The sequence below is a fragment of the Carcharhinus amblyrhynchos genome, chromosome 16 (genome assembly GCF_965287045.1).
Source record: "Carcharhinus amblyrhynchos chromosome 16, sCarAmb.v2.hapA, whole genome shotgun sequence".
NCBI lineage: Eukaryota > Metazoa > Chordata > Chondrichthyes > Carcharhiniformes > Carcharhinidae > Carcharhinus > Carcharhinus amblyrhynchos.
The window spans coordinates 46,541,406-46,566,848 of record NC_137339.1 but is presented as its reverse complement, the minus strand read 5'-3'; the positions used below and the strand labels follow the sequence as shown (position 1 = coordinate 46,566,848).

Here is a 25,443-nt window from a genome sequence, read left to right as displayed (position 1 = left end):
ATCGTGTTGGTCCTCTGAAGAAAGAATTAATCTTGTGCCACTCCTCAGCCTTCCCTCCTTGGCCCTGCACGTTCTTTCTTTTCAAATAATCTATTTGCTCTTGAATGCCTCAACTGATTCTAGGTCCACCACACTCTCAGTCGGTACCTTCTAAATCCTAACTATTCTGTGTGTGTGAAAAGGTTAGTCCTGGTGTCGCTATTACTTTGTTTGCCAATTACCTTTAAATCTGCGCCCTCTGATTCTTCATCCTTTCACCAAGGGCAACACTTTTTCCCTTTCTACTCTGTCCAGACTCTTCACGATTTTGAGTATCATTATCAAATCTCCCCTCACTCAACATCTTTATTATTTATGTAATTGAAGTTTTTCATCCTTGGAACCATTCTCATGAATATTTCATGTGCACCCTCCAATGCCTTCACATTTGTACATGTCCAGAACTGGATGCAATACTCCAGTTGAGGCTGAGCAAGCATTTTATATATATAAAAAAAAACTCCCTTGTTTTTGGTGGAGCAGAATTTAAAAAACAAAAAGGAATTACTTAAAAAGTTAATCAGGATGGAGAAAATAGAATATGAGACAAAGCTAGCTAGAATCATAAAACCAGATAGCAAGAGTTTTTACTGGTATTTAAAAACAAAAAAAAAAGAGAGAGCATGTGTCCTCTAGCAAGTGATCCTGGGGAATTACTAATGGGCAATAAGGGAATGATGGAAAATTTAAACAGGCATTGTCTTCACTTTTAAAGACACAAGGAACATCCCAGAGATACTCATAAATCTAGAGGTGAAAGGGAGAAAGTCAACATATTTGCAATCATCAGGGGAAAGCACTGAGAAAACTGTTAGATCTAAAGTCTGACAATTCCTCAGGATCTAATGGATTTCATCCTAAGATCTTAAAAGAAGGGACTGCACTAATAGTAGAATTGATTAACTGACATTGATTGTCATTTTCTAAAATTTCCTAGATTTTGGAAAGGTCCCACACTTGGGGCACTAATTACAGTTTTGGTCTCCTTACTTTGGAAAGGATAGACAGGCACTGGAGGGGGTGCACAGCAGCTTCACCACGTTGATTCCAGAGTTGAGAGGTTTGCTTATGAGGAGAGATCAAGCAGACTGGGACTGTACTCATTGGAATTTAGAAGAATGATGGGGAGTTTTATAGCAACACATAAAATGGTGAAGGGAGTAAATAAAATCGAAGCAAGGAGGCTGTTTCCACTGGTGGGTGAAACTAGAACTAAGGGGCGGAGCCTCAAAATAAGGGAGGACTGAGTTGAGGAGGAACTTCTTCACCCAAAGTGCTGTGAATCTGTGGAATTCCCTGTGAAACAATTAGGGCTACCTCGTTGAATGTTTTTAAGGCAAAGATAGGTTTTTGAACAGTAAAGGAATTAAGGGTTATGGTGAGCAGGAGGGTAAGTGGAGCTGACTCCACGAAAAGATCAGCCATGTTCTTATTGAATGGCGGAGCAGACCCGAGGAGCTAGATGGCCTTCTCCTGCTCCTAGTTCTTATGTTATCATATTGTTATGTTCTACCCATGGCAGGATCAGTGATGGGTGGGAGCGGAGACTCTAGCAGCAGCCAAAAAGTCAGAAACCCACCAGTGTAAAATCACATTGTAATTCTCCCGATGACAGGTTAATAACGGATTGGTCTTCTCACTGGTTGATGATGTAAATGCAATTTGTATTCATCTGCATCTCATGAATGCTCATTGAAACAGCTGACCACAGGCATTCCGTTAGCGCTTCTAATCTTGCATCACGCCAGCATGACATTACTTTGGTCTAAAATCCAACTGCTAAAGAGTGACATGCACAAAACCACATTCAGCATCTCTTTCACTTCAAAAGTGACTATAAGATGAGTGCAACATTGTGCTGCACTGCTCCTGATGCATTGTTCACCATGCTGGGACAGATTAGTTCCTGCCCTCCATCTCCATGCTGAGCTGGTCTTCATGAACAGTACTGTGCTGTTGGATCCTCTTGTGTGTCGATCAGTCCTGTGTCTGAGGTTGGAGAATACAAGGGTCTCCATCTGCCTGATGTCACACACCAGTGTCTATTTGGACAGCACAGTACTGAAGGTCTCATGCAGCCATCATGACAAAGATCTGAGGTTTGACCGAGGGGAGGGAGTGGGGGGCGGGGAGGGTGTTGCGGTGGAGGGGGTGTTGTGGTGGAGGGTGAAGTGAGGCAGGTGGGGTTAGGGATGTGGTGTGGCCTGGTGAAGACAAGGTGGGGAGGGGGCAATGTGAAAAAAGGGCAGTGCCAGGAGGGGTGGAAGGGCGATGTCAGGGAGACAGGGTAAGGAGGTGGCTGAAGAAGATAGAACAAAGAACAAGAACAAAGAACAGCACAGCACAGGAAACAGGCCCTTCGGCCCTACAAGCCTGCACCGCCCATTTTAACACACTCAGTGAGTGTCTTATTCAAGTCTTTCGTCACTCGTCGACGTTTTTGTCTACCTCTAGTGGAACTCCACAATAAAGGGGGGTGGAAATTTAGGGAATTATATGTACGCCAGATTAAGGGAGATCCAATTCAGGGACAATTTATTGACGCAATTTACTGAAGATGTGTAATGGAAGGCAGAGGAAAGACTGAGGGGAGAGAAGCTGGACCCTGACAAATCTGCATGAAAAACCCATGAACAGTGGAGTCAAAGGGACACCACATTGTTCACTCAAAGGGGATGGATGAAGACTTCAGATATGATGGATAGAGGCCCAAGTAGGGTGCAGGTGATGGGCTCAGGGGAGAGGGTGGTTGAATTGAGGAACAGGCTTCTTCTTGGGGCTCCTCGCCTTTCTCCTCTGAGTTTCTGACATCCTGCTCAATCTGGTGAAGACAAGCGTGCTGGAGAGAGCAATATGAATATGCTGGATTGGTATTTAAATATGGAGCTGGCACCTTTGGACCCATCAGCTGACAGCGGGCAGAGAAATCAGCTGCTGGCCTACCACTAGAGTCAGATGAAAAGTCGTCTATGCATAATTAATGAAGTTCGAAGTGCAGAATCTGGCATGGAATCCCACCATTCTGGCCAGTGGAAAAGACACTGCTGGTACCTAATGGCATGATTCTTTTCACTAACTTTAGAGAGGCGTTACAGGAGTTGATAGATTGTCTTGTTCGTTAACCAGAAAAACAACCTCCTGATTACTGTTGACAAGATAAAAGTGATGGGTGAGTGGAAAGACCTACAAGATTCTGATTAACAGGTTAATATCTTTCACTATCTTGGGTCACTCATCTTAAAAGAAGCCCAGAGTCTACAAAGCAATTGGGGCTAGTTTTAACAAGAGTCATGCGGTTGTGAACTCACTTAAAAGAGAATGGAGTATCACAGAACCTTTACTGTGCAGAATGAAGCCCTTTGGCTCATTGGGTTTACACTGGTTCACTGAACGAGAATTCTATCTCATTCCACTCACCTGCCTTATCCCCATAACATTGCACATTCTTTCTTTTCAGATAAGGATTCCAATTTCCTTGAAATACCAAATTGAATCTGCTTCCCCAACCCTCTCAGTAAGTTTTTTTTCCAGACTCCAACCACCCTTTGGGGTGAAAATATTTTTCTTCACATCACTTTTACTCCTTTTTGCCCATTGTTTTGAATCTGTCTCCTCTCATTCTTGATGCTCTCTTGAGTGGGAACAGTTTCTTATTATTTACCCTATCCATACCCATCAGGGTTTTGAATATCTTTTATCAAATCTCCTCTCAGTCTTCTTTTCTCCAAGGAAAACAGACACAAACTCTCCAATCTATTCTCATAGCTACAGTTCTTTATTCCTGGAATCATTCTTGTGAACCTCCTCTGTACTCTCTCTAATGCCTTCACACTCTTTTTTAAGTATGATGCAGTATTCCAGATGGAGTCTAACTAGTATCTTACTCAAGTTCAACATGATCTCCTTACTCTTAAACACAATGCCACTATTAATAAAATCTAGGATACATTATGTTTTCTTACATGGTCTCTCAACATGCCCTGCCAACTTCAGCAACTTATGTATATACACACCGAAGTCCTTCTGTTCCTGCTCCTCTTGTAGAGTTTCTCCCTTTATTTTATACTCCACATTCTTTCTGCCAAAATAGATCACCTCACATTTCTCTGCATTGAATTTTATCTGTCTGCCCAATCCACCAATGTGTCAATGTCCTTTTGAAGCCACAATATTTCAAATTAAACAAAAATTTGTCATATGAAAGCCCATGAATGGCCAATGGCAATATGTGGCTGTGAAAGCTGACATCAAGAAAAGTGACGAGATGGAATAAGAGCATTTGAAATGGAAGGACTCAGACTGATAGTACTTGTGTCATGAATGGTCTAGCAGACAAACAAGTAGGTGCTCGAGAAAGCTGGTGTAAGGCGAACTTGTTTGAGGCAGTGATAACAAGGGAGCTCACATATTTTAAAGATACACAAATGTTTGAAAAAAGAAGAGAGAATGGAAGGCAAAATAGCTTGAAAATGTGCACAAGAGAAACTCAAAATGACATGGATGGATAATACCAGAATGTGGATTGGCCTCTCCCTGGGATAGGCAATGAGGGCAGCAGAGATATAAGTCAATGGAGGAAGATTGTCCATAGTGCAGAAAACCATGTGAACAGGACGGATAGAAGACAGACAGACAGACAATAGATTATTTAAATAGAAAGAGACTGTAGAGCTTTGTAGTACAGAGGGATCTGGGTGCATTGATATCTAAATTGCCAAAGGTTAATATATAGGAATGCAAGTGATTGGGAAGCAAATGGAATATTGGTATTTATTGCAGGGGGAATAGAATATACAAGTAGGGAAATCTTACTGCACTTGTACAAGTCCTTGGTGAGACTACACCCAGAGTACTTTGTACAGTTTCATTTTCCTTATTTGTAAAGATTATAATTACGTTAGAAGCAGTTCAGAGTAGGTACACTTATTTCATTCCTTTGCTGAAGGGCTTATCTTTTCAAGAGGTTGGGCCTATGTCCTTTGGAATTTAGAAGAATGAGAGGTGATCTTAATGAAATGGGATTCTCTGATCTTATCCGTTGCCGCCCTGCTGCCAGCAAGAATGGATAATCTGATGGTCAGCCAAAACTCCATTCACTGCAGCAGCACTGGAGAATTCCAGCCACTGTTGAGATTGGAGGTTTTTGGTGAAGACCCAGAGGGGACTTGATAGTAAGGATGGTTCATCTTGTGGGCAAGACTAGAATGAGGAAGCACATTAGAATAGGGGGTTCTCCCTTTTAAAATTGAGATGAGTGGAATTTATTTTTACCACAATTGTGTGGTTTCCTTCTTTCATGTCTAGATCATTAATGTACACTATAAAAAGCAAGGAACCCAGCACCAATTCCTGCGGTATCCAGTTACAAAAACAATCTTTGACCAACACCTTCTGCGTCCTGGTACGAAGCCAATTTTAGATCCAATTTACACATTCTTTCTTCTCAGATAGGATTCCAATTCTCTTCTGAATCAAATTTTCTCTTTTGCATTGCTCAGGATCCCATGGATTGTTACCTTCTTGATCAGTCTCCCATGCAGGATCTTGTCAAAAACCCTACTGAAGTGCATGTACACTACATCATCTGCACTGCCCTCCTTTACACACCTAGTCACCTCCATGAAAAATTCAAATTTGTGAGACACAATCTCTCCCTGACAAAGCTACCACTGACTATCCTTGGATTAATGTTTGCCTGTTCAAGTCAAAATTAATTCTGCCCCTCAGAATTTCTCCAATAATTTCCTTATTAATGATATTAGGCTCACTGGCCTATCATTGCCTGGTTTTTCCTTACTTCCCTTCTTGGGTAATGGCACCACATTAGCTGTCCTCCATCCTCTGGCACCTATCTTGTGACTGACTTTCTCTGGCTGCTTGAAGGGAACAACAGTTTTAAATACAATAAGAAAACCATTGTAACAGCCTGTAACACTATCAATGCTAACTAATACACAGTCCCATTCCCTGCTTTTGATATCTACATCGTCCTTCTCCATGGTGAACAGAGATGCAAAAATCTCATTTAAAACTTCACCTATGTCTTCTAGCTCTACACACAGATTGCCACTTTGGTCCCGAATGGGCTCTACTCTCTGTTACTCTCTTACCCTTAAGATGCTTAAAAACATCTTAGCATTTCTTTTATTTTGACCCCATTTTTGTTCTCCTAATTTTTTTAAGTATACCTCCTGCACTTTCTATACACCACTAGGGATTTCCACTGTTCCACTTTGCTTTTTGCCTTTAAGGTATTCCTTAACACCTCCCTATTTAACCTAAATTTGGTCATCTGAGCTTTTCTATGGGTCTCAGTGTCATATCAGAATTGCTTTATAACCTGTGAAGCACCTTGGGATGGCTCATAATGTTAAAATGTTGAATAAATATAGGTTGTTATTGACCCAAGACTTTTCCTTTGCCTCTCCCAGAAAATGATATGGCTGCAGGACAGGGGAGGGGTTGTGGAAGGAAATAGTGTCTAGTCATGATGCTGCAGCCACCTTGAGGTGTGGGGCAGCCCTTTTCTGTCCATCAAATTTGTGCGTTTGCAGCTTAGTATAAATTATGCCTGGGAGCTGGTTGATCTGTACAACTCAGCTATTCCCACTGAACTATCAGAAAAGCTTGATTAAAAAAACCAAGTTATCCTTCAACTTGGTTTCCAGAAAGAAAAACTCTAAAGAAAGCACATTGTTTTAATTCACACTGCAGGAATTCCTTCATCTTTTCCAGAAAGCAGCTTTGGTGGCATACCTTCACAATATGTCTTAAATATGATTTGAGAAACCATCATGAATGCACAGAATCATTTTTGTATATTAGAGTATTATGGTCAAATCCTTCTCAAGATCAAAATCAATAGATCATTATTTCAATTGCATTCATCATCAAATCAAGCAGTGTTATTTCCCCCAAAGCATAATTATATGAATTAAATCACTAAATAAAGGCTTTCATGGTTACAGATCAAAGGTTCTCATTAAAACATTATTATAATGAGTCAATACGCTATTTCTATTGATCTAACATATTGAGCATGTAACTCAAAGTGAGAAAAGAGTGAGGGATAGGGGAGATTCATGGGCTGAATTCTTAAGCAAGGTTGGAGATGAGATCAGAGGAGGGTGGACCTACAACTTGGTGTGTTGGCAGTTGCTGGTGCAGCACCACATCCTGACCCTGCATTATTTTCAGAGAGGCAGAGTCAGGATTGGAACAGTTTTGTACCTGCAATTGGTGGGTACCCAATTGACGATAATGAAATACAATTTACTTAAGCAGCCTATTAAGATCTGCTTTAGCACCAACTGGCATTTCCAGTAAGCAAAGGGGAAGCCAACAGCATCCTGGAACACATTTAGATCAACGCGGTAGGCTCAGGTTGGGAATGGAGGACCTTCCTGCACCCTTAAGAGTCAGCAGGCCACAGGTACAACTGCAAGCCATCATGAGGAATTGACCCTCTATAATTGCGGCCAGATAAGTGTAGTCATTTTAAATATTAAAAAAAACTTGCCTGGCCTTCTTCCTCTCATTCCCCAGTTTCAGATCACAAGTTTCACCTTGGCTGATGAGAGTGCTAATCTGTGAGTGCGAGAAGGGCTTGCAATGGTGGACAAAGCTCATTCCTTGGTCTTTAATTGGTTGAACCTTTAAAATTACAGCTGGGTATGTCTGGAACAAGCCATGTGTCGTCTGGACCATGAAAAGTTTCATACATTGGAATCCCGATTCTGGATTAGAACTTTGCCCGCATTGGGGAGTCAGGAAGCCGTGCAGAAAAATTTACAAAGGCAGTGGGACCAAATTGTAGAGGTGGTAAATGCCAGGAATCCACCCACAAAAATCTGGCTTGCAGGGCGCAAAAAAGTTTGATGGCCTCACACAAGTGGTCAACATCAGTGAATGTATCCTCACATGCTGGACCGCACCAACTGCAACATTAGCCTGCACATTGCTCAGTGCACCACAACCTCTTCACGCACCTACCAACCATCACAATCAATCACAATTCACACCTAACATTCATAGGTTCATTTCCCCCCTCACATACCTAACACGGCAGCAAGCCTCATGCCTATATTTCACAGTTCGCACACACTGCCAGCTTTTCAACCAGACAGCCATATTACCCAACATATTCACTCACAGACACATTTTGCACTCTCTTGCAACACAAAGTGGCACATTACTAGAGGCAGCAGGAGTAACTAGCTCCTCATCACTCTCTGCAAGAGATGGTGCTCTATTATTGGAATGGTCATGATTAAGGCTGTGCTTAGTAGCAGAGCTGGAACCAGCAATATGGCAGTATGCTCATATGTAACCCTCTCTCCCATGTCCCATTGCCCCCTCATTAAACACATGACTAATTTACCGCAGGTGATGTAGGAACTCAATTCTTGCTTTACCCCCACCCTCCCCCTTGTCACAACCCCTTTCTTCTGTCTATTGCATTTCTCCAAGAAATGCAACGTTGGCAAGCAGTTGTGGAGGGGCAAGAGATGGAAAGGCAGGATGACAGCAATGGAGAGGAAATTTTGCTCCTCATATTCACATTGACAGCCACCACCTGTAATACTGGCACTGCTTGTAGTTGGGAGGATAGATTGGAGGTGGGATCTGCACACATGCAAGATAGGTGGCATGAGCTGGGCCATAGGGCAAGAGCACAGGTGCCAGCTCCCTAGAGGGTGAGGTTACATGCTGGACTCAGCTGTGAACCTTAATGTGAAGAAGTTTAATGGGTTTGCATAGTGTGTTGACAAGCCTGTCAGAGAGCCAGAGGTTAATTCAATGAGAATGGAAGAGTCCAGCACTGACTTGGCACAGAACTCTGTGCAGAACTTGAGAATCTATACTTTCCAGCATGGAATGGCTATCAACTACTTGAGATCATCCACAGGCCATATCTGATGTCTCTGCTTCCACTATCAGAAGCAGTCAAAAGTCAGAATGCTGCCATGCAAGCTCAGGCTGTTACCACCATAGCTGTCGGTGTCTCTGCAAACCAACAATTTCTCCTCCAGATTACTAGGATTGCTGAGACACCGCCCTAGGAAATGGCAGTGGCTCTATGGAGTGAGAATCTGCTGTCCTCTCTCTGGATAACATCTTGTGGTCTCCTCCCATTGCCACCACTGTCGCTCTGTCAGTATTGGTGCTGTTGGCTGTAAGCCAGCCAGCCTAGACTGCTCGGGCCCTTGCCAAGTTCTGTCTGATGAGAACTCAAATTATCAAGGTTGTCACCCCCACTGAAGGCCAGCAGTCTTCCAAAAACCATGACGTATCCACTGAGATAGCACAATGTAGGAATACTAGGACAGGCAAAGAGACATGGAAGACAGGCACTAGTGGAATGCACAAAGGTAATTAGTTGGTACTTGTATGCAATATCGCATGGCTGAATTCCTTTCTATTTGAAATGTTTATTTTTGGCTGGTTTTTGTTTTTGCATCGTGACAAAGGAGATTCTGCAATGACCTGTGACAGAGGGAAACAAAATTATGGATCTATTGGCACATGGGGGAATTCAGGTTGTGTTTACTGCTTTCACGGTTGAATGGGTCAGTTATCGATAGCTTGGTCAGAAAGGAGCTGTGCTGGTTCACTCCTCCCTTCTTCCTTTCTCTTTCTCATTTGTCTATTGTATAGTTGCTGGCAAGAATATGCTCCATGATGGCGAGGTTATTCAGCATATACCTGAAAACCATGGATGTTAGGGAACTTGGGGAAATAAATAGTGGTGTCTTGAGGAGTGTACATATTACAGAGAAGGAGGTGCTGGAAGTATTAAAGCTCATCAAGGTAGATAAATCCCGTGGACCTGATGAAGTGTATCCCAGGACATTGTGGAAGGCTAGGGTGGAAATTACGGGTCCCCTAGCCGAGATATTTGAATCATCGATTGTCACGGGGTTAGGTGCCTGAAGATTGGAGAGTGTCAAATGTTCTGCCTTCATTTAAGCAGGGAAAAGCCTGAGAACTACAGGCCAGTGAGCCTCACACCTGTGGTGGTAAATTGTTGGAAGGTATTTTGAGAGACAGGATCGACAAGCATTTAGAGACGCAAGGACTGATTAGGGACAGTCAGCATGGCTTTGTGAGTGGAAAATCATGTCTCACAAATTTGATTGAGTTTTTTGAAGGGGTAACTAAGAAGATAGATGAGGGCAGTGCAGTTGATGTTGGACTTTAGGAAGGCTTTTGACAAGATACCGCATGGTAGGTTGTTGCATAAGGTTAAATCTCACAGGATCCAGGGTGAGGTATCTAAATGGATGCAAAATTGGCTTCTTGACAGAAGCCAGAGGGTGGTTGTAGAGAATTGTTTCTCAAATTGGAGGTCTGTGACCAGCAGTATGCCTCAGGGATCAGTGCTGGGTCTACTGTTATTTGTCATTTATATTAATGATTTGGATGAGAATATAGGAGGCATTGTTAATAAATTTGCAGATGACACCAGGATTGGTGGCACAGTGCACAGTGAAGAAAGTTATCTCCAATTGCAACGGGATCTTGATCAATTGGGCCAGAGGGCTGACGAATGGCAGATGGAGTTTAATTTAGACAAATGCAAAATGATGCATTTTGGTAGATTGTTTGGGGCATGACTTACTCAGTTAATGATAGAGCACTGGGGAGAGTTACAGAACAAAGAGATCTAGGGATACATGTTCATAGCTCCTTGAAAGTGGAGTCGCAGTTGGACAGACTGGTGAAATAGGCATTTGGCATGCTTGGTTTCATTGGTCAGAACACTGAATACAGGAGTTGGAATATCTTGTTGACGTTGTACAAGACATTGGTAAGGCCACATTTGGAATACTGTGTGCAATTCTGGTCACCCTGTTATAGGAAGGATATTATTAAACTACAAAGAGTGCAGAAAAGATTCACTAGGATGCTACCAGGACTTGATGGATTGAGTTATAAGGAGAGGCTGGATAGACTGGGACTTTTTTTTCTGGAGCGTAGGAGGCTGAGGGGTGATCTTACAGAGGTCTGTAAAATAATGAGGGGCACAGATAGCTAGATAGACAATATCTTTTCCCAAAGGTAGGGGAGTCTAAAATTAGAGGGCATAGGTTTAAGGTGAAAGGGGAGAGATACAAAAGTGTCCAGAGGGGCAATTTTTTCACACAGAAGATGGTGAGTGTCTGGAACAAGCTGCCAGAGATGGTAGTAGAGGCGGGTACAATTTTGTCTTTTAAAAAGTGTTTAGATGGTTACATGGATACGATGGGTATAGAGGGATATGGGCCAAATGTTGGCAATTGGGATTAGCTTCGTAATTTTTTTTAAAAAAAGGACGGCATGGACAAGTTGGGCCAAAGGGTCAGTTTCCATGCTCTAAGCCTCTATGACTATGACTTCAAACTTTGATTCTCACTCTGCTGAGTACAGAGGGTCTCCTCTGCTTTCAAGCTGTGTAAGTGGTGAAAATATTGTTTAAGCATACCAATGGTCAGTTCCATCATATTTCACGTGGCAACAAAGCGTAAATGTTTTGCATGTTGTCCATGTGTACAGGGCTTGCACGCTGGAGTCACATCTTCGAAGGACAGTTCTTGTTGTCCAGTAGCCACCCTCCAGTTTGTAATGGTGACTCATATTTTGATAGCACAGCAGACTGCCACAGAATGAAATGTTTATAACTACTGCTAGGATACCAGGCACTGACCAACACAATTTGCTGCATACTGGCGATCGAGGGTGCTTCATTTGCAGTACATGCAGACTTGAAACGTTAACTGTTTCTCTCAATCCTGCTGAGTTTTTCCAGCATTTTCTGTTTTTATTACACCAGTTTCTTTGTTTGGATTGGTCTTTAATGGAAATACAATGCTTTTCCCTTTAAGTTTTCTTCTACCACTTACATTTCCAATGACACATTTAACTGGAAATGATTGACATCGACTGAAATAGCAACATTGGAAATGTTAGTTTAGAATGATCCCTGTGACCACACTTGCCAATTACTAGGCTTAGTCAACAATTTATACTTGCTTCTATAGTAATTACTGTGCTATGCATTCATCAACAATCAGGAATCCATTAAAAAAAATAAAACATTTAGAATAGCAATAATTGATCTTAAATTATAGATAAAATGTGGAGTGAGATGAAGATGGCTCTATAATCTTTGCAATTCAGTTCTGTGCACTACTGAAGGTAAAAGCTATTATGTTGAATGACATTTCAATCCTCTTGTAATTCATTTCTAGTCTTTAAATTACAGGCCGTATCAAATCCAGTTTCATTAAGTTTGTTGCTAACATGACTGCTGATTTGCTGATCTATTGAAAATCAATTGCATTTTTCTTTGAAGGATAAATTGCACAAATACCAATTCAACAAAAACTTTGTAAAGAGAGAGACTTAGATCAAAACATTCCAAACAAATTTCAGTCAGTAACATAATGAAAATATAATGAAGGTAAGATGCAGGTAGAAGGGATTTGGACATCTGCCAATATGTAGATGGTTAACCAGCTTCATTTTTGCTGGAAGCTCCACTGATCTGCCATTAAGTAAAACTTCCCAGGCGCGAGGCTGATTTCGCCGGCAGAATGGGGCTGGCAAGGTCGCAAGAGGTGAGATATCGTGCACAAACCCGATTTTATGCCTCTTACCCTACCTTACTGGCACGCTATGCCGATCAACTGGCATGGCAAGGATGTCCTTGAAATCACTCTACTAAATCATGTGACTCACAAATTGTCAGATCTGTCCAAAAGGATTTCTACAGAGTACAAAACACATACTCATTGACTGCTACCACTGAATTGGCAAATAAGTTAGCTATTCTACCCTTTAAGCCATTCATGACTTCCTTCTTACTCTTTGTACGCCCAGGTTTTATGTTTGTAATGATAGTGAAACTCTCAGTGCTGATATTACAATTGGAAAACGTCTGGTGTGCGCACATCCACAATAAAACTGGGAAATCCAGAAGTTATTGTCAGTGAATCTTTGCTCCTCTACAGGGATACTGTTCCTTGAAAATAGAAATCTTTGGAAATCTTTGGAACTGACAACATCTTTCCCTTTTTTGCTGTTAACCCACAATCTTCTCCAAAAAGACCATGCCTTGTTAAGTAGCTGCACCTGGATATTTAGTGGTATACTAAGTTACAAATACTACTCAGTCTACAGCCCTGGAAAACAATTTTTTATATTTATGAAGTATCTTTTTTTTCCATTATTATAAAAATGTCATTGCTTTCTAACATAATTTTTAAAAGCATGTTCATGACTTCTTAGTTTGTAATGCTTATGACCCAATCTGCCCCAAACTGACCATGGCATGTGATGCAATGGGCTATTCAAGTGGAGGGGGAAGTGGGAATGCAATTATAACAGGGGACAGTACAGTTAGAGGAATAGACATTGTTCTCTGTAGCGAAGAGCATGATTCCCAAAGTTAAGTGGAATAGTGAGAAATATTCTTGGTTCGAAGAATCTCACCCATAGAATCAGTTTGGGTGAAGATAAATAGCAAAGGAAAGAAGTCACTGATTTTTACTTTTATAGGCCCCTGACAGTAGCTACACTGGGATAGAGTAGAAATCAATAAATAATGGGGGGCTGTTAGAAAGGTTCTGCAGTATTCATGGTAGATTTAAATCTTTGGATGAACCAAATTGGCAAAGGTATCCTGGGGGATGAGTCCATGGTGTATATTTGGGACAGTTTCATATAATAATATGATCCGGAATCAGCAAGGCAACAGGCCATTTTAGATCTGGTAATGTGTAAAGAGACAGGATTAATAAATGACCTTATAGTAAAAGGTCCTCCGCCACCGATGCACAACATCAGTAGTGCGTACCCTCTACAAATTGCACTGCAGGAACTCCTTGGCAGCACCATGACCACTACCATCTAGAAGGATAACGACGGCAGCAGATACATGGAAACACCACTACCTAGAAGTTCCCCTCCAAGCCGCTCACCATCCTGACTTCAAAATATAATGACGTTCCTTCATTGTCACTGGGTCAAAGTGCAGGAAATCCCTCCCTAACAATGCTACACTACATGGACTCCAGTGGCTTCAAGAAGGCAGCTCACCACCATTTTCTCAAAGACAATTAGGGATGGACAATGATTGCTGTCCTAGTCATTGAAGCCCATATCCCTTGAATGAAAAAAAAACTCTCTTCTTAAGTGTGACATAACATGATAAAATTTCACATTCAGTTTGCTTAAGTGGAATGTGAAAATGAGTTAAAAGATAAGACTACCACAACAGACATTGAAGAAGATACTTTATGACTCCCATCAAAGATATATTCCACTGAGAAAGACTCTGTGAAAGGATTCACCATTCGCGGCTAACCAAGTAAAGTATGGTGATTTTTTTTTATTTGTTCAAGGAATGTGGGTTTTGCAGGCTGGCCAACATTCATTACCCATCCCTAATTGTCCTCCAGGAAGTGGTGGTGCCTTCTTGAACTGCTGATGTCCACATGATATAGGTATACCCACAGTGTTGTTAGCGAGGGAGAGCCAGGAATTTGACCCAGCGACAATGAGGGAACGGTGATATGTTTCCAAGTGAGTGACGTAGAAATATAGAACCATAGAATCACCACAGTGCAGGAGGCCATTTGGCCCACTGAGTCTGAAACTTCATTACTCCAACACTTAGGGCCACATCCTGGGCCATACAAGCTCCCCACAATTCCCATCTGCTTTTTATTTATACCAGGACAGCTGACCACCACTTAATTTCACCATTGGTTACATTGTCTACCGGGTCCTTGGCAGACAGGATTAAGGAGAATCCCGAGGCATTTTATAGATATATCAGGAACAAGAGAGTAGATAGAGAAAGAGTTGATCCACTCAAGGACAAAGGAGGGAAATTATGTATCGAATCAAAGGAAGTGGGTGAAATCCTTAATGAGTACTTTGCATTGGTATTCACAAAGAAGAGCGACACATCAATTGATGGTGTCTTGGAGGGGGGTGGAAACCCTTTTGAACAAGTCATCATTACTAGGGAGGAAGTGTTAAGTGAATTAAAAAATATTAACGTAGACAAATCCCCAGAGCTGGATGGCACCTGTCCAAGATTGCTAAGAGATGAAATTGTTGGGCTTCTAACAGAAACCTTTGTTTCTTCATTGGTCACTGGTGAGGTACCAGAGGATTAGAGAATAGCCAATGTTGTTATTTAAGAAGGGTAGCAAGGATAACTCAGGTAATTAAGACCCCCTTCTTGCCCTCCTAACTCCCTGTTTGAGCTGTTTTCTACTTTCCCTGTATTCTTCAAATGCTTCATCTGTTGTTAATTGCCTAGGCCTCTTGTATGCATCTTTTTTCTTTTTGACTGGATTCTCAATTTCCCTGGTCATCTATGGTTCCTGAATCCTGCCTTTTCTGTCCCTGTCTTTCATAGGCACATGTCCATCATGCACTTTGATCAACTACTCCTTAAAAGACTCCCACATGCCAAATGTGGATTTACTCTCAAACAACCTCTTCCAAACAGCAGCCTATTCTGGTTGTAGTTAGCCTTTCCCCAGTTTAGCACCTTAACACTGGGCTGACACTTGTCTTTTTCCATGAGTATCTGAAAGCTTACGGAATTGTGGTCACTGTTTGTCACATGTTCCCCCACTGCAGCTTTGATGACCTGGCCAGGCTCATTTCCTAGCACTAGATCCAGTGTAGCCCCCTCTCTAGTCGGACTATCCACATATTGTTCCAAAAAGCCTTCCTGGACACACTTAGTAAATTCCTCATCATCATTAACCTTAGCCCTAAGGGATTTCCAGTCAATATGAGGAAAATTGAAGTTTCCCACTACAACAACCCTATTATTTCTACACCTGTCCAGAATCTGCTTACATATCTGTTACATAACTTTCCATGGGCTGTTGGGAGGCCTGTAGCACACCTCCATCATAGTAATTGCCCCCTTCCTATTTCTGAGTTCTATCTACAGGGGATGATTATTAGATTTTTTCTTGTCGAAGATGGTCATTGCCTGGCATTTGTATGATGCAAACGTAGCTTGCCGTTTTTCAGCCCAAGCTTTCAATATTGCCCAAGTTTGTTGCATTTGGACAGTGACTGCATCAGTATCTGAGGATTGCGAACGGGCTGAATGGCCTACTCCTGCTCCAATTATCATCCAGCCAAAAAAAGGAAACTGGCACAAAGCTGATTTGTACAAAGCTGGGGAACTATTCCAAACTTGGAACATCGAAAGGATCATATGTTATTGGACCTTGAAGCTGGTCGAGTATAAACAAATGTGCTTTATAAGGTTATGAATAAAAATGTCTGAATACTGTAATCTCAGATTCTTTACTGGAATGAATAACGAGATGCTGGTTTTGCTACTTGATGGAAGGCTATAGCTGAATGAGCCACAACTTCAAACTGTAAGGGATCAATAATGCATCTCCTCTATCCCAACATCAAAGATGTTACATTTGCTATTTGCTACAGTTGCACTGGGGTTTGAAACCACTCCCCATTTCAGATCAGGAATTATACATTAGTGTTGAGCTGTAATTTCAACTAATTTCACATCTGAAAGAACCTTTAGACCAGATAATAACATTCATTAAGGAACTGATGTGTTTATTTTGCATAAGGTGTCAGCTTCTTCAAAAATGGATTACAAATAATTAAGGTGAACATGCTTTTAAAAAATTTCATTCTGTCTGCTTCTGTTGGTTTGTTGGGTATATTTTTATACCCTCCGGGAAAGAATATACAAAAGTCTGGGGCCATGTACCAACCGACTCAAGAACAGCTTCTTCTCTGCTGCCATCAGACTTTTGAATTGACCTACCTTGCATTAAATTGATCTTTCTACCCTAGCTATGACTGTGATACTACATTCTGCACTCTCTAGTTTCCTTCTCTATGAGTGGGATGCTCTGTCTGTGTAGCATGCAAGAAACAATGCTTTTTACTGAATGCTAATACTTGTTACAATAATAAATCAAATCAAATCAAACTTTTCATCATTAGTGTATAGGCTGCTAATGAATTTGCCATGGTTCCTTTTTTTTAAATAGAGAAGATACCAAGGACAATTTTAGCCTTTGCCTCATGGGCCATGATGCAGTGGAATTAATTGCACATCCCCCAGTGAACCAGCCTGGTTATCATCAATTTCACTAGAATGAAAATTGGGTTCCATACTGAGTGGGAGAGCTCCTTCACCAGTTAATACCCATGTAGTGAAGGTGAACAATTTCTCCATGTTGTGATGGTATAATTTTGGCTGCATGCCAAATACAGAGCACTGTCTTCATGAGTGTTTGGTTAGCTTTAGTTTTATTTGAAGAGCAGATAGATAGAAATAAGGCTAGTGTGATTTATTTATGACAAAAGCACACTAAGATGTAAGCTGTGATTTAAGCAAACATTACCACTTAAATATGTTTTCCGTTGAAGATTGTTTCTCAGCAGTCAGAGGTAAGCTTCAAAGAAAAGACCTGAAGAATGGTAGTGTGTGACTACTGCAGTAATTTATTTTATCATATGTGTGACCATAACTTTATAAGAAATTATTAATAATACTTATCATCTTATAAGTGTAATTATTGATAATAATAGTTATTATGTATACTCACTTCCTATGAAAGCCAATAAATGCCTTTGAACCCTATTATCTTGAGGAACGATTCTCTAACAGCCTGGGCTCACGCCTATGATTCACCACACAGTGAAGTCCTTTGCTATGGTTTGTGTAACATGAATCTTTCGTTATAAGCTCTTTCTCCTGTTCAATCGCACTTATTTCTCACTCCCAAGAAAATCAATTGTTCAGAATGTTTCTTCCCCAACTTCGTATCCCTCTGTGCAGGTGCAGCCTCCCCTTTGTTCTTTGTTCCTTTTCAACTGAAAATAGCAATCAAGGACCATTGATGTGAATTCACAGTCTGTTGCTTTGGATTGCATCTGTGCCATCATCCCATCCATCTTGTTGAGTTCCTCATTTTGATGGGCAGATCAGGGATGCAGAGAGCCACTGCCATGTACATTGCAATAAGTAATCTTGCTCACATCTAAGGTCTGGTTATAAGGGCTTAGCTCCCTCTAACTTTAACAAGCCCTACTACCCTCCCAGACCTCTGCTGTTCTCAAATTGTGGCTCTTTGTGCATCTCCAATTTTCTTTGCACTGCCATTGATGACCATGCCTTTATCTACCTTGTCCAAAAATGCTACAATTCCCCCCTAACCTTTCTGTGTCTCTGTTTTTTACTCTTTTTTTCAGATACCCCTTAATACCCAACTCCTTGATCAGTGTTTCTTCTTTGCCATAGTGCCTTGCGATATTTTAAGTTGTTAAAAGTGGTATATAAATGAAAGGTTTTGGTGCGTGGTTGTGAGGAAAAGTAATATTCAGAGTGCAGAAGGAAAGATGGAGACAACAATCATTGAGTTAGAGCACTTTCCTTTAGTCTTCAGATCTGAACACCAGTAAAAACAACTTGTATTTATATAGCACCTCAAATAAATTAATATGCTCCAAGGAGCTTCGGGAACTCAATAAAGCAAAATTTGATACTGAGTCACATCAGGAAGGTATCAGTACAGATGATAAAAAGTTTGGTCAAAAAGGTAGCTTTTTTAAGCAGGATCTTAAAAGAAGGGAAAGAGGTGAAGAGATTAAGAGAGGGCATTCCAGAGCTAAAGCTTCTTTGGCAGCTGAAGGCACGGCCATCAATGGTGGAGCAATTAGAATTGAGAGTGCTCAAGGAGCCAGAATCGGATGAATGCTGACATCTTGGAAGGTTGAGAGGCTGGATGGGGATTATGGGAATAGGAAGAGTGAGATCATGGAGGATTTGAAAATAAAGTTGCAAATGTTTAAACCAAGGCATTGCTAAATGGGAAGTCAATATAAGTCGGCATGCACAGGCGTGGTGAATGAATGGATCAGAGGCACAGGCAGCAGAGGTTTGGATGATGCAAACTTTATAGAAGGTTGAAAGTGGGAGTCCTGCTAGGAGTGCATTGAATTAGTCAAGTCTAGTGGTAGGAAAGGCATGGATAAAGGTTTTAGCAGCAACTGAGCTGAAGCAGATACTGTGGGTGATGTTGTGGAGGAGGAGACAGGTAGTCTTACTGATAGCTCAGATATGTGATCAGAAGCTCATCTCTGGATCAATTATGACAGCAAGGTTGCTGGGAGTTTATTTTAGCTTCAAACTGTTGCCCGAGTCCAAACTGTTGTCAGTGACCAAGGTTTGTGGTGGGGACTGAAGGCAATGGGGGCAATCTTACCAAATAAAATTTTAAGCGCAAATGAGAAAGTTTCGGACCATTTTTCGGTGAGAGAATAAATGAAATCTTATGACATTTAGAAAAAGAAAAAGTGTGATTCTCACCAGTAGGGGGAGTGGGTGGAGTCTGTTCACACTGGGAAGCTGGCTTCTGACTGCTAGAGGGCACTGTTACACATGTGGCTGATACCCCAGTGCACCAGTGCACTATGTACAAGAATACATAATATATTGGGGGATTGTCACTCCCCCCACCCACCCGGACATTGGCTCCCCCACCCCTTTGATCCCAGCCTTCACCCCTTGATTACATCCCGGGCTCACTAATAATATTTAAATGAAAATGAAGAGATTTCCCCCAGTGATTTTGGTCTTCTCAATATTAAGTTGTGGGAAATCTCTGCCGATCACAGCAGTGGATGTCAGACAAGCAGTTTGACAATTTAGTAACAGTGGAGAGGTCACAAGGAGTTGTGGTGAGGTGAAGTTGGATGTCATCAGTATACATGAGAGAGAGAGAGAGTGCAAGTGCTGAGGCTCGGAAGGTGGTGATAGCAGAACTCCACTAGATTGACAATCAAGTTGTTTTTGGAGTTGACCTTGACCGCACTCCCTTGGCTCCTTGTCCTCGCAAACATCTCTCCTCCACATAGCCATTTGCAACAAAATGATAGAAAAAGTTTGCAATGTCCCCCACCTGCCACTTGATGCTGATCTATTCAGCCCACCAAAGATATGGCTCCCATCAAGAGGGGAAAAATCTTCCTGCAAAGGACTTCAACACAAATTCCACTGGACAAATGAATGGGAATTATTGGCTATGACAGACAAGTACCCGGTCTTAACCTTCCAAGGAAAATGTGGTCCACCCTTGACAGATTCAGGAATGTCCTGGCCCCTGTTTGGCCAAAGTCCATAGATAGGGCATTCGTGTCAGCTCCCAATGTGCCTCTGGGAGACAGCAAACTATGCAACACATCATAGAAGACTGTCTAATCCACAGATGCAGCAAAGGCCTATCTGCACTCAGCACATAGGACCAAAAGATACTGCATGGCTTAGAGACTTTGCATTCACTAAATAAATAAATCAGCATATATGAGTTTGGTACCAGCTGAGGTTAATGAGCTCACAGGCCTGGCCTGAGATAACTCATTTCAACTACTGCAGAAATACTAAAGTTAGCTTTAGTGAACAAGGGTTAAAAATTGAAAAAAAAATCAGCCAGTGTTCCTGCTTGTGACTGTTACCTGATATCTCCTGTTACTAAGTGGGGTCATGTGTGGGTGTTGAGTGGGAACAGAACCAGGCTATAGCCCACATCATCAATTAACCTACTGACATTCAGGGTCTGAATTCACATGTGAAGAATAATTATTTTGGTGAGGTACTGGCACCCATCAAACTGTCATTGAAACAGATGAAGAAAACTCCTTACAGCAAAAACTGTTAAGAGGACACTTAATGGAGGTGTTCAAAATCAGGAATAGTTTTGAAGAAGAAGCTAAGGGAAACCATTTTCAGTGGTAGACGAATCGGTAACCAGAAGACAAGTGTTTGACAAAAGAAACTAAAGGTGATATGAGGAAAGGATTTGTTTTACATAGCAAATTGTTGTGATCTGGCAAGGATGTTGGAAGATTCAATAAGGGCCGGAATTCTCTGGCTGTTCACACCCCGCCAGCACTGCAAATGAGAACAGAGAATCTGGCATTTAGCCAAATCTACGATCGCTGCAGTGGGACTGGAAAATCCTGGCTGCGGGCAAGGTCGGTGAATCTGGCCCTATGTCTTTTAAGAAAGAAAATATTAAAATCAAGACATTGCTGAGTCTGTGAATCCAGCGATTCTTGTTTCTGACATGCTATATTTTAGACTGCATTTAATAGTGAGTATCCATTACAATTTACCCAAAACACCAATGTTAGAATCAATTTCTTTTCTTCCCATCTTATTGATGGCTGTGGGATTGAGGGGTTTTCATGATGCTACCATTTGGCATTTCTAATAATGAGGAATGACATTAAAATAATTAGAGGTCTTTTGGAGATGGGTTAGGATGGATGATTTTAAGAATCATCGTAGGTCTTATTTGTAATTTCATGGGTCAGATACTGGGTGAATATAATATAGTTAGTCTGGCTTTTACAGGTCTTGATGGCAGTCTTGTAGAATTGAAATTGTCTGTTGCAAATAAATTGCAATGACGTGGATTTTTTAATCTTGTCAGTAGAAATCAATTGATTTTAACATTGATGTTTTACGTAAATTGCGATGGCTACTCATTATTAAGTGCATGCATAGCGTCTCATTTTGTGAATAGATACTTGTGATATTGAGGCAAAATGATGGCTCGCATTAATACATCAATGGGCTATCAATGTATGATGGGTTCTGCTCAGGTGCAATAGATCATTAGTAGCTAATAGCACAGACTAGAGAGAAAAATTAGTTGAAGGTCATTTTGTATCATTTTAAAAAACTGAATGCTGAAACATTTATTTTGCCAACAAAAAGACAAAGAACAGTTCTTAGCTGCAAAGGAAACAAGATGACGCTCGAATTGCCAAAAATAGTGAGCACTACCAACATGTCCATTTGGCCACACGTAGGCCAGAATTTTACCAGCATGCCTGCCTGAGGCTTGTAAGATCGCACCTGAGGCCAACGGAGAATGCTGTTCTGCGAGCCTCACCTGCCCTGATTACCCGGGCAGAGGCGTCGGTAAAATCAGAGCCATAATATAGACTGAGGGTCATGTATTTAAGCTCCGAGCCCCATAGTTAAATGCCAATTATGCACTTTTGCACTTGATAGTAAATTTGGACATTCAGGGTGGGATTTTATGACCTTGCTTGGGCGAGATAGAAAAATCACCCCCCCCCCCCCATATGCCAACAGAGAATTCCGTTCTGTGATTCCAAGGTGGACAAGGTGGTAAAATTCAGGTCTCAGTATTCATTGTGGAATGTAGGAGCCTCAGAAAACTGACAAACAGTGAAAATTAAACAATTTTGCATGGATGAATTATTTTAATATGGCTTCTGTGGAAAACATCCTGTGACATAAATGGAGCAATTGCTACATTAATTGCAACTGCCACCTGCATTTAAAAGATGGGTCTGAATTCGAAGTATATTTTTAGATTTAAGAGATGCTCAGCAATGAGATTGATTTATCCTGCAGTTACCTTCACGCTTATGTAGTTTCACATTAAATTTTAGATGTTTATAATGCACCTCATTTGAATAATTGCTTGTAATATTTGCCATGTTAATTGTTGCCGTTCAGATTAGAGATACCATTTTCACCTACAAAAAGAATTGCTTTGGCTCCCACATTGCTCTGTCTAATACTTAAGATAAGTATCACGTTTTCTCAGCCATCAAGAGAGTTCTAAGACTCAAAATCATTTTTATTTTCTGTTAAATAAATGAAATAATTTTTAAAATGCAACTAAATCACACAGAAAGGCCTTAATGGATATGCGAGTGCTACAATGATTGCACACGGCATTAGGCCAGCTGTATAATATGCAATTATCAATCCTAATGGAAGTAAATTATAGGCATGTCAGGGAAAGTCAAAAGGGTAAGTTTGGACAAGGTCCATTTTCAGGCACGGGAATCACATTGTAGATCACCCAGCGCCAAGTCCTGTTGAGGCAGGCAGCTTGCAAATTTTGTATTGCCTGCTCATCTAAATGATTGCAACATGCAGCCCAGCATGGAATACGCAACTGACTGACTGCATGCTTAACAGGAAGCCAAGTGGGCCTTCTTAAATGCAGCCTGTCCTTCTTAAAGGGCAAAGGGGGTGGTGGTGTGCTGCAATTGTGCAACAGGAACTGCTGCAATTGCCTCTTCAATGATTGGCTGCAAGGAAAAGCACAGTAAATGAAGCAACAAGCAATGGAGAGGGCTTTGATGAAATGAAAACAGAAAATCTCAGCATGCCTGGCAGCATCTGTGGAGAGAAGAATAGAGCTAAAGGATGGAATTTTCCCATCCAGCCCTTCATGAGAATTGTAGGGGAGGGAGGAGGGAGGGAAGTCCTGCAAAGCTCTGTTGACCTTGGATGGGATTTTCCACTTCTGGGGTGAGCACAGCTGGAAAATCCAGCCCATTGTTTTCAGTCCGTATGACTTCTCTTCTTGCTTTTATTCTAGCTTTTCTAATGTGATGTCAGAGGCATTAGTGATGTAGGTGAAAAGGAGGAGCTGCACAATGTTCCTACAGATGGCCATCAGGCACTCAAGGCACTTGAGAAGGAAATAAGAACAGGTGGCAAAGGAATTCAATTCCCAGAGTTTGGTCCCAAGGATTTGGCTGCAGTGCTGGGAAAAGTTCAATTTGGAGATGCAAATTCTAAAATTTGGTCACCTTTTACATGTCGAAATGTTTCCAACTTCATTTCTGAAAGAACTGGTTCTAATCTTTGTGCTATATCCCCTGTCCTAGGCTCCCTAGGCAACAGAAATAGTCTCTCTCCATCTACCCTGTCAATACCCCTTAATAACTTGGCAACTTCAATCAACCTGGCCCTTACTCTTCTAAATTCTGGAAGTAGAACCTTCACACCTGGTTGTGTAAGCCCTCAATGTCAAAACAATACACATACATTTCCACTGTACACATACTACATGTTTCCCACACAAAAAAACACTTCCTACCAGTCACTGAAGGGAAGTAGATGCCAACCAGCAGAGTGAAGTAGGATGTCATATCAGCGAAAACGTAAGGTTGATCTAAGTTGACTGATCTCACTGAGTTGGTCACAGATGGAAAACCATGTTGCTCCACTATCACACCTTTATCCATGTAATTCGCCCACAGGTTTTCTAGCATAGAGAAAGAGATAAACCAGGTAAAATTAGCTGGATCATTCTCAGAAACAGCCCTACTGATAGACTCGTCAAGTTCTTCACCATGAGTCGTACATCATCAACTATGAAGTCGTACATCATTAGCAAACATGTTACCTATGTGTTGGTATTGGCATTAAGTTTCCCTTCCCACATCAAGTGATGCATAAGGCAGACTTTTATCTTTTCCCAGAGAGAAGGTTTTGCTGGAACTGGTTGCTCATGTGTCACCAGAGGCTTATAGCTTGAGGGAGCTTCACTCCGCATCAAACATGGCTGAACAGGAGTCTCACTCACTCTTAGCACCTACCATTGGCGTGTTGGAAGAATTTGCAGGTTAATGCACAACCTGTTGGCCACATTATGAACGCACCTTCCTTGGCCCTCAAATCCTTGGTGGCACTCAAATCTGGAGCTTCTAGCTCAGAGACGGGGACACTACCCATTGTGCCACAAGACCTCTGGGCAAAGTTGGTAGGTATTAATTATGTTCGTTTCTTTACCTCCCACTTTTCCTGCCCAGTGCCCTCTTCCACCCCAAGTCAGTCATGATTGGCCCTCACCCTTCTGTCTGCACTGTTTGCTAGGTTCTAGCCTACTTACATTCATCTTCATCAATGCTGTTAATGTCTCTCCTTTACTTGCCAACTGAAAGTAGCATTTGAGTAATGTTGTGAGTGACACACAATTGAGAGAAAGCTCTTAGGCCTAAATTTGCCCTCTACACTTTAGAAATGAGAATTGGCAATTTAGAAGTTGGATCCTCTACTCTGCATACCTTCTGTATGGTGGAAACTAAACAGTGTTATTTGTGCACTCAAATAAAAGTATAATACTACGGATGTTGGAAATCTGAAAGAGAAACAGAAATACTAGGTTAACTCAGCAGTTCTGGCATCATCTGTTGAGGAACATGGTGTTAACATTTTGGCTCTATGTGATTCTTGGGGATTTTCACAGAAACTTCAAGGGACCTTGGCGTGTTTGTCCGTAGATCTCTGAAGGTGGAAAGGTAGGTTAATAGGGTGGTGAAAAAGGGCATATGGCACACTGACCTTTATCAATTGGGGTATAGATTACAAAAGCGGAGAAGTCATGACAGAGTTCTGCATAACTTTGGTGAGGCCACAGCTGGAGTATTATGTGCAGTTCTGTTGCCACATTATAGGAAGGACGTGAACGTACTGGAGAGGGTGCAGAGGAGATTTACCAGAATGTGGCCTGGGATGGAACATTTAAGTTATGAAGAAAGGTTGTATCAGCTTGTTTTCAT

At 41.5% G+C, this 25,443-nt stretch overlaps 1 protein-coding gene across 3 annotated transcripts in view; it reads right to left on the bottom strand.

Annotated features, from left to right (window-relative positions):
- Positions 1-25,443, bottom strand: part of LOC145353988 (solute carrier family 12 member 5-like) — a 1,060,877-nt gene that overhangs the window by 85,830 nt on the left and 949,604 nt on the right. For all 3 annotated transcript variants that reach the window (XM_080205049.1, XM_080205050.1, XM_080205051.1), the window contains exon 9: positions 23,979-24,146. In XM_080205049.1, coding sequence (XP_080061175.1) covers positions 23,979-24,146 — 168 coding nt within the window. The remainder of the gene's footprint in view (positions 1-23,978; positions 24,147-25,443) is intronic.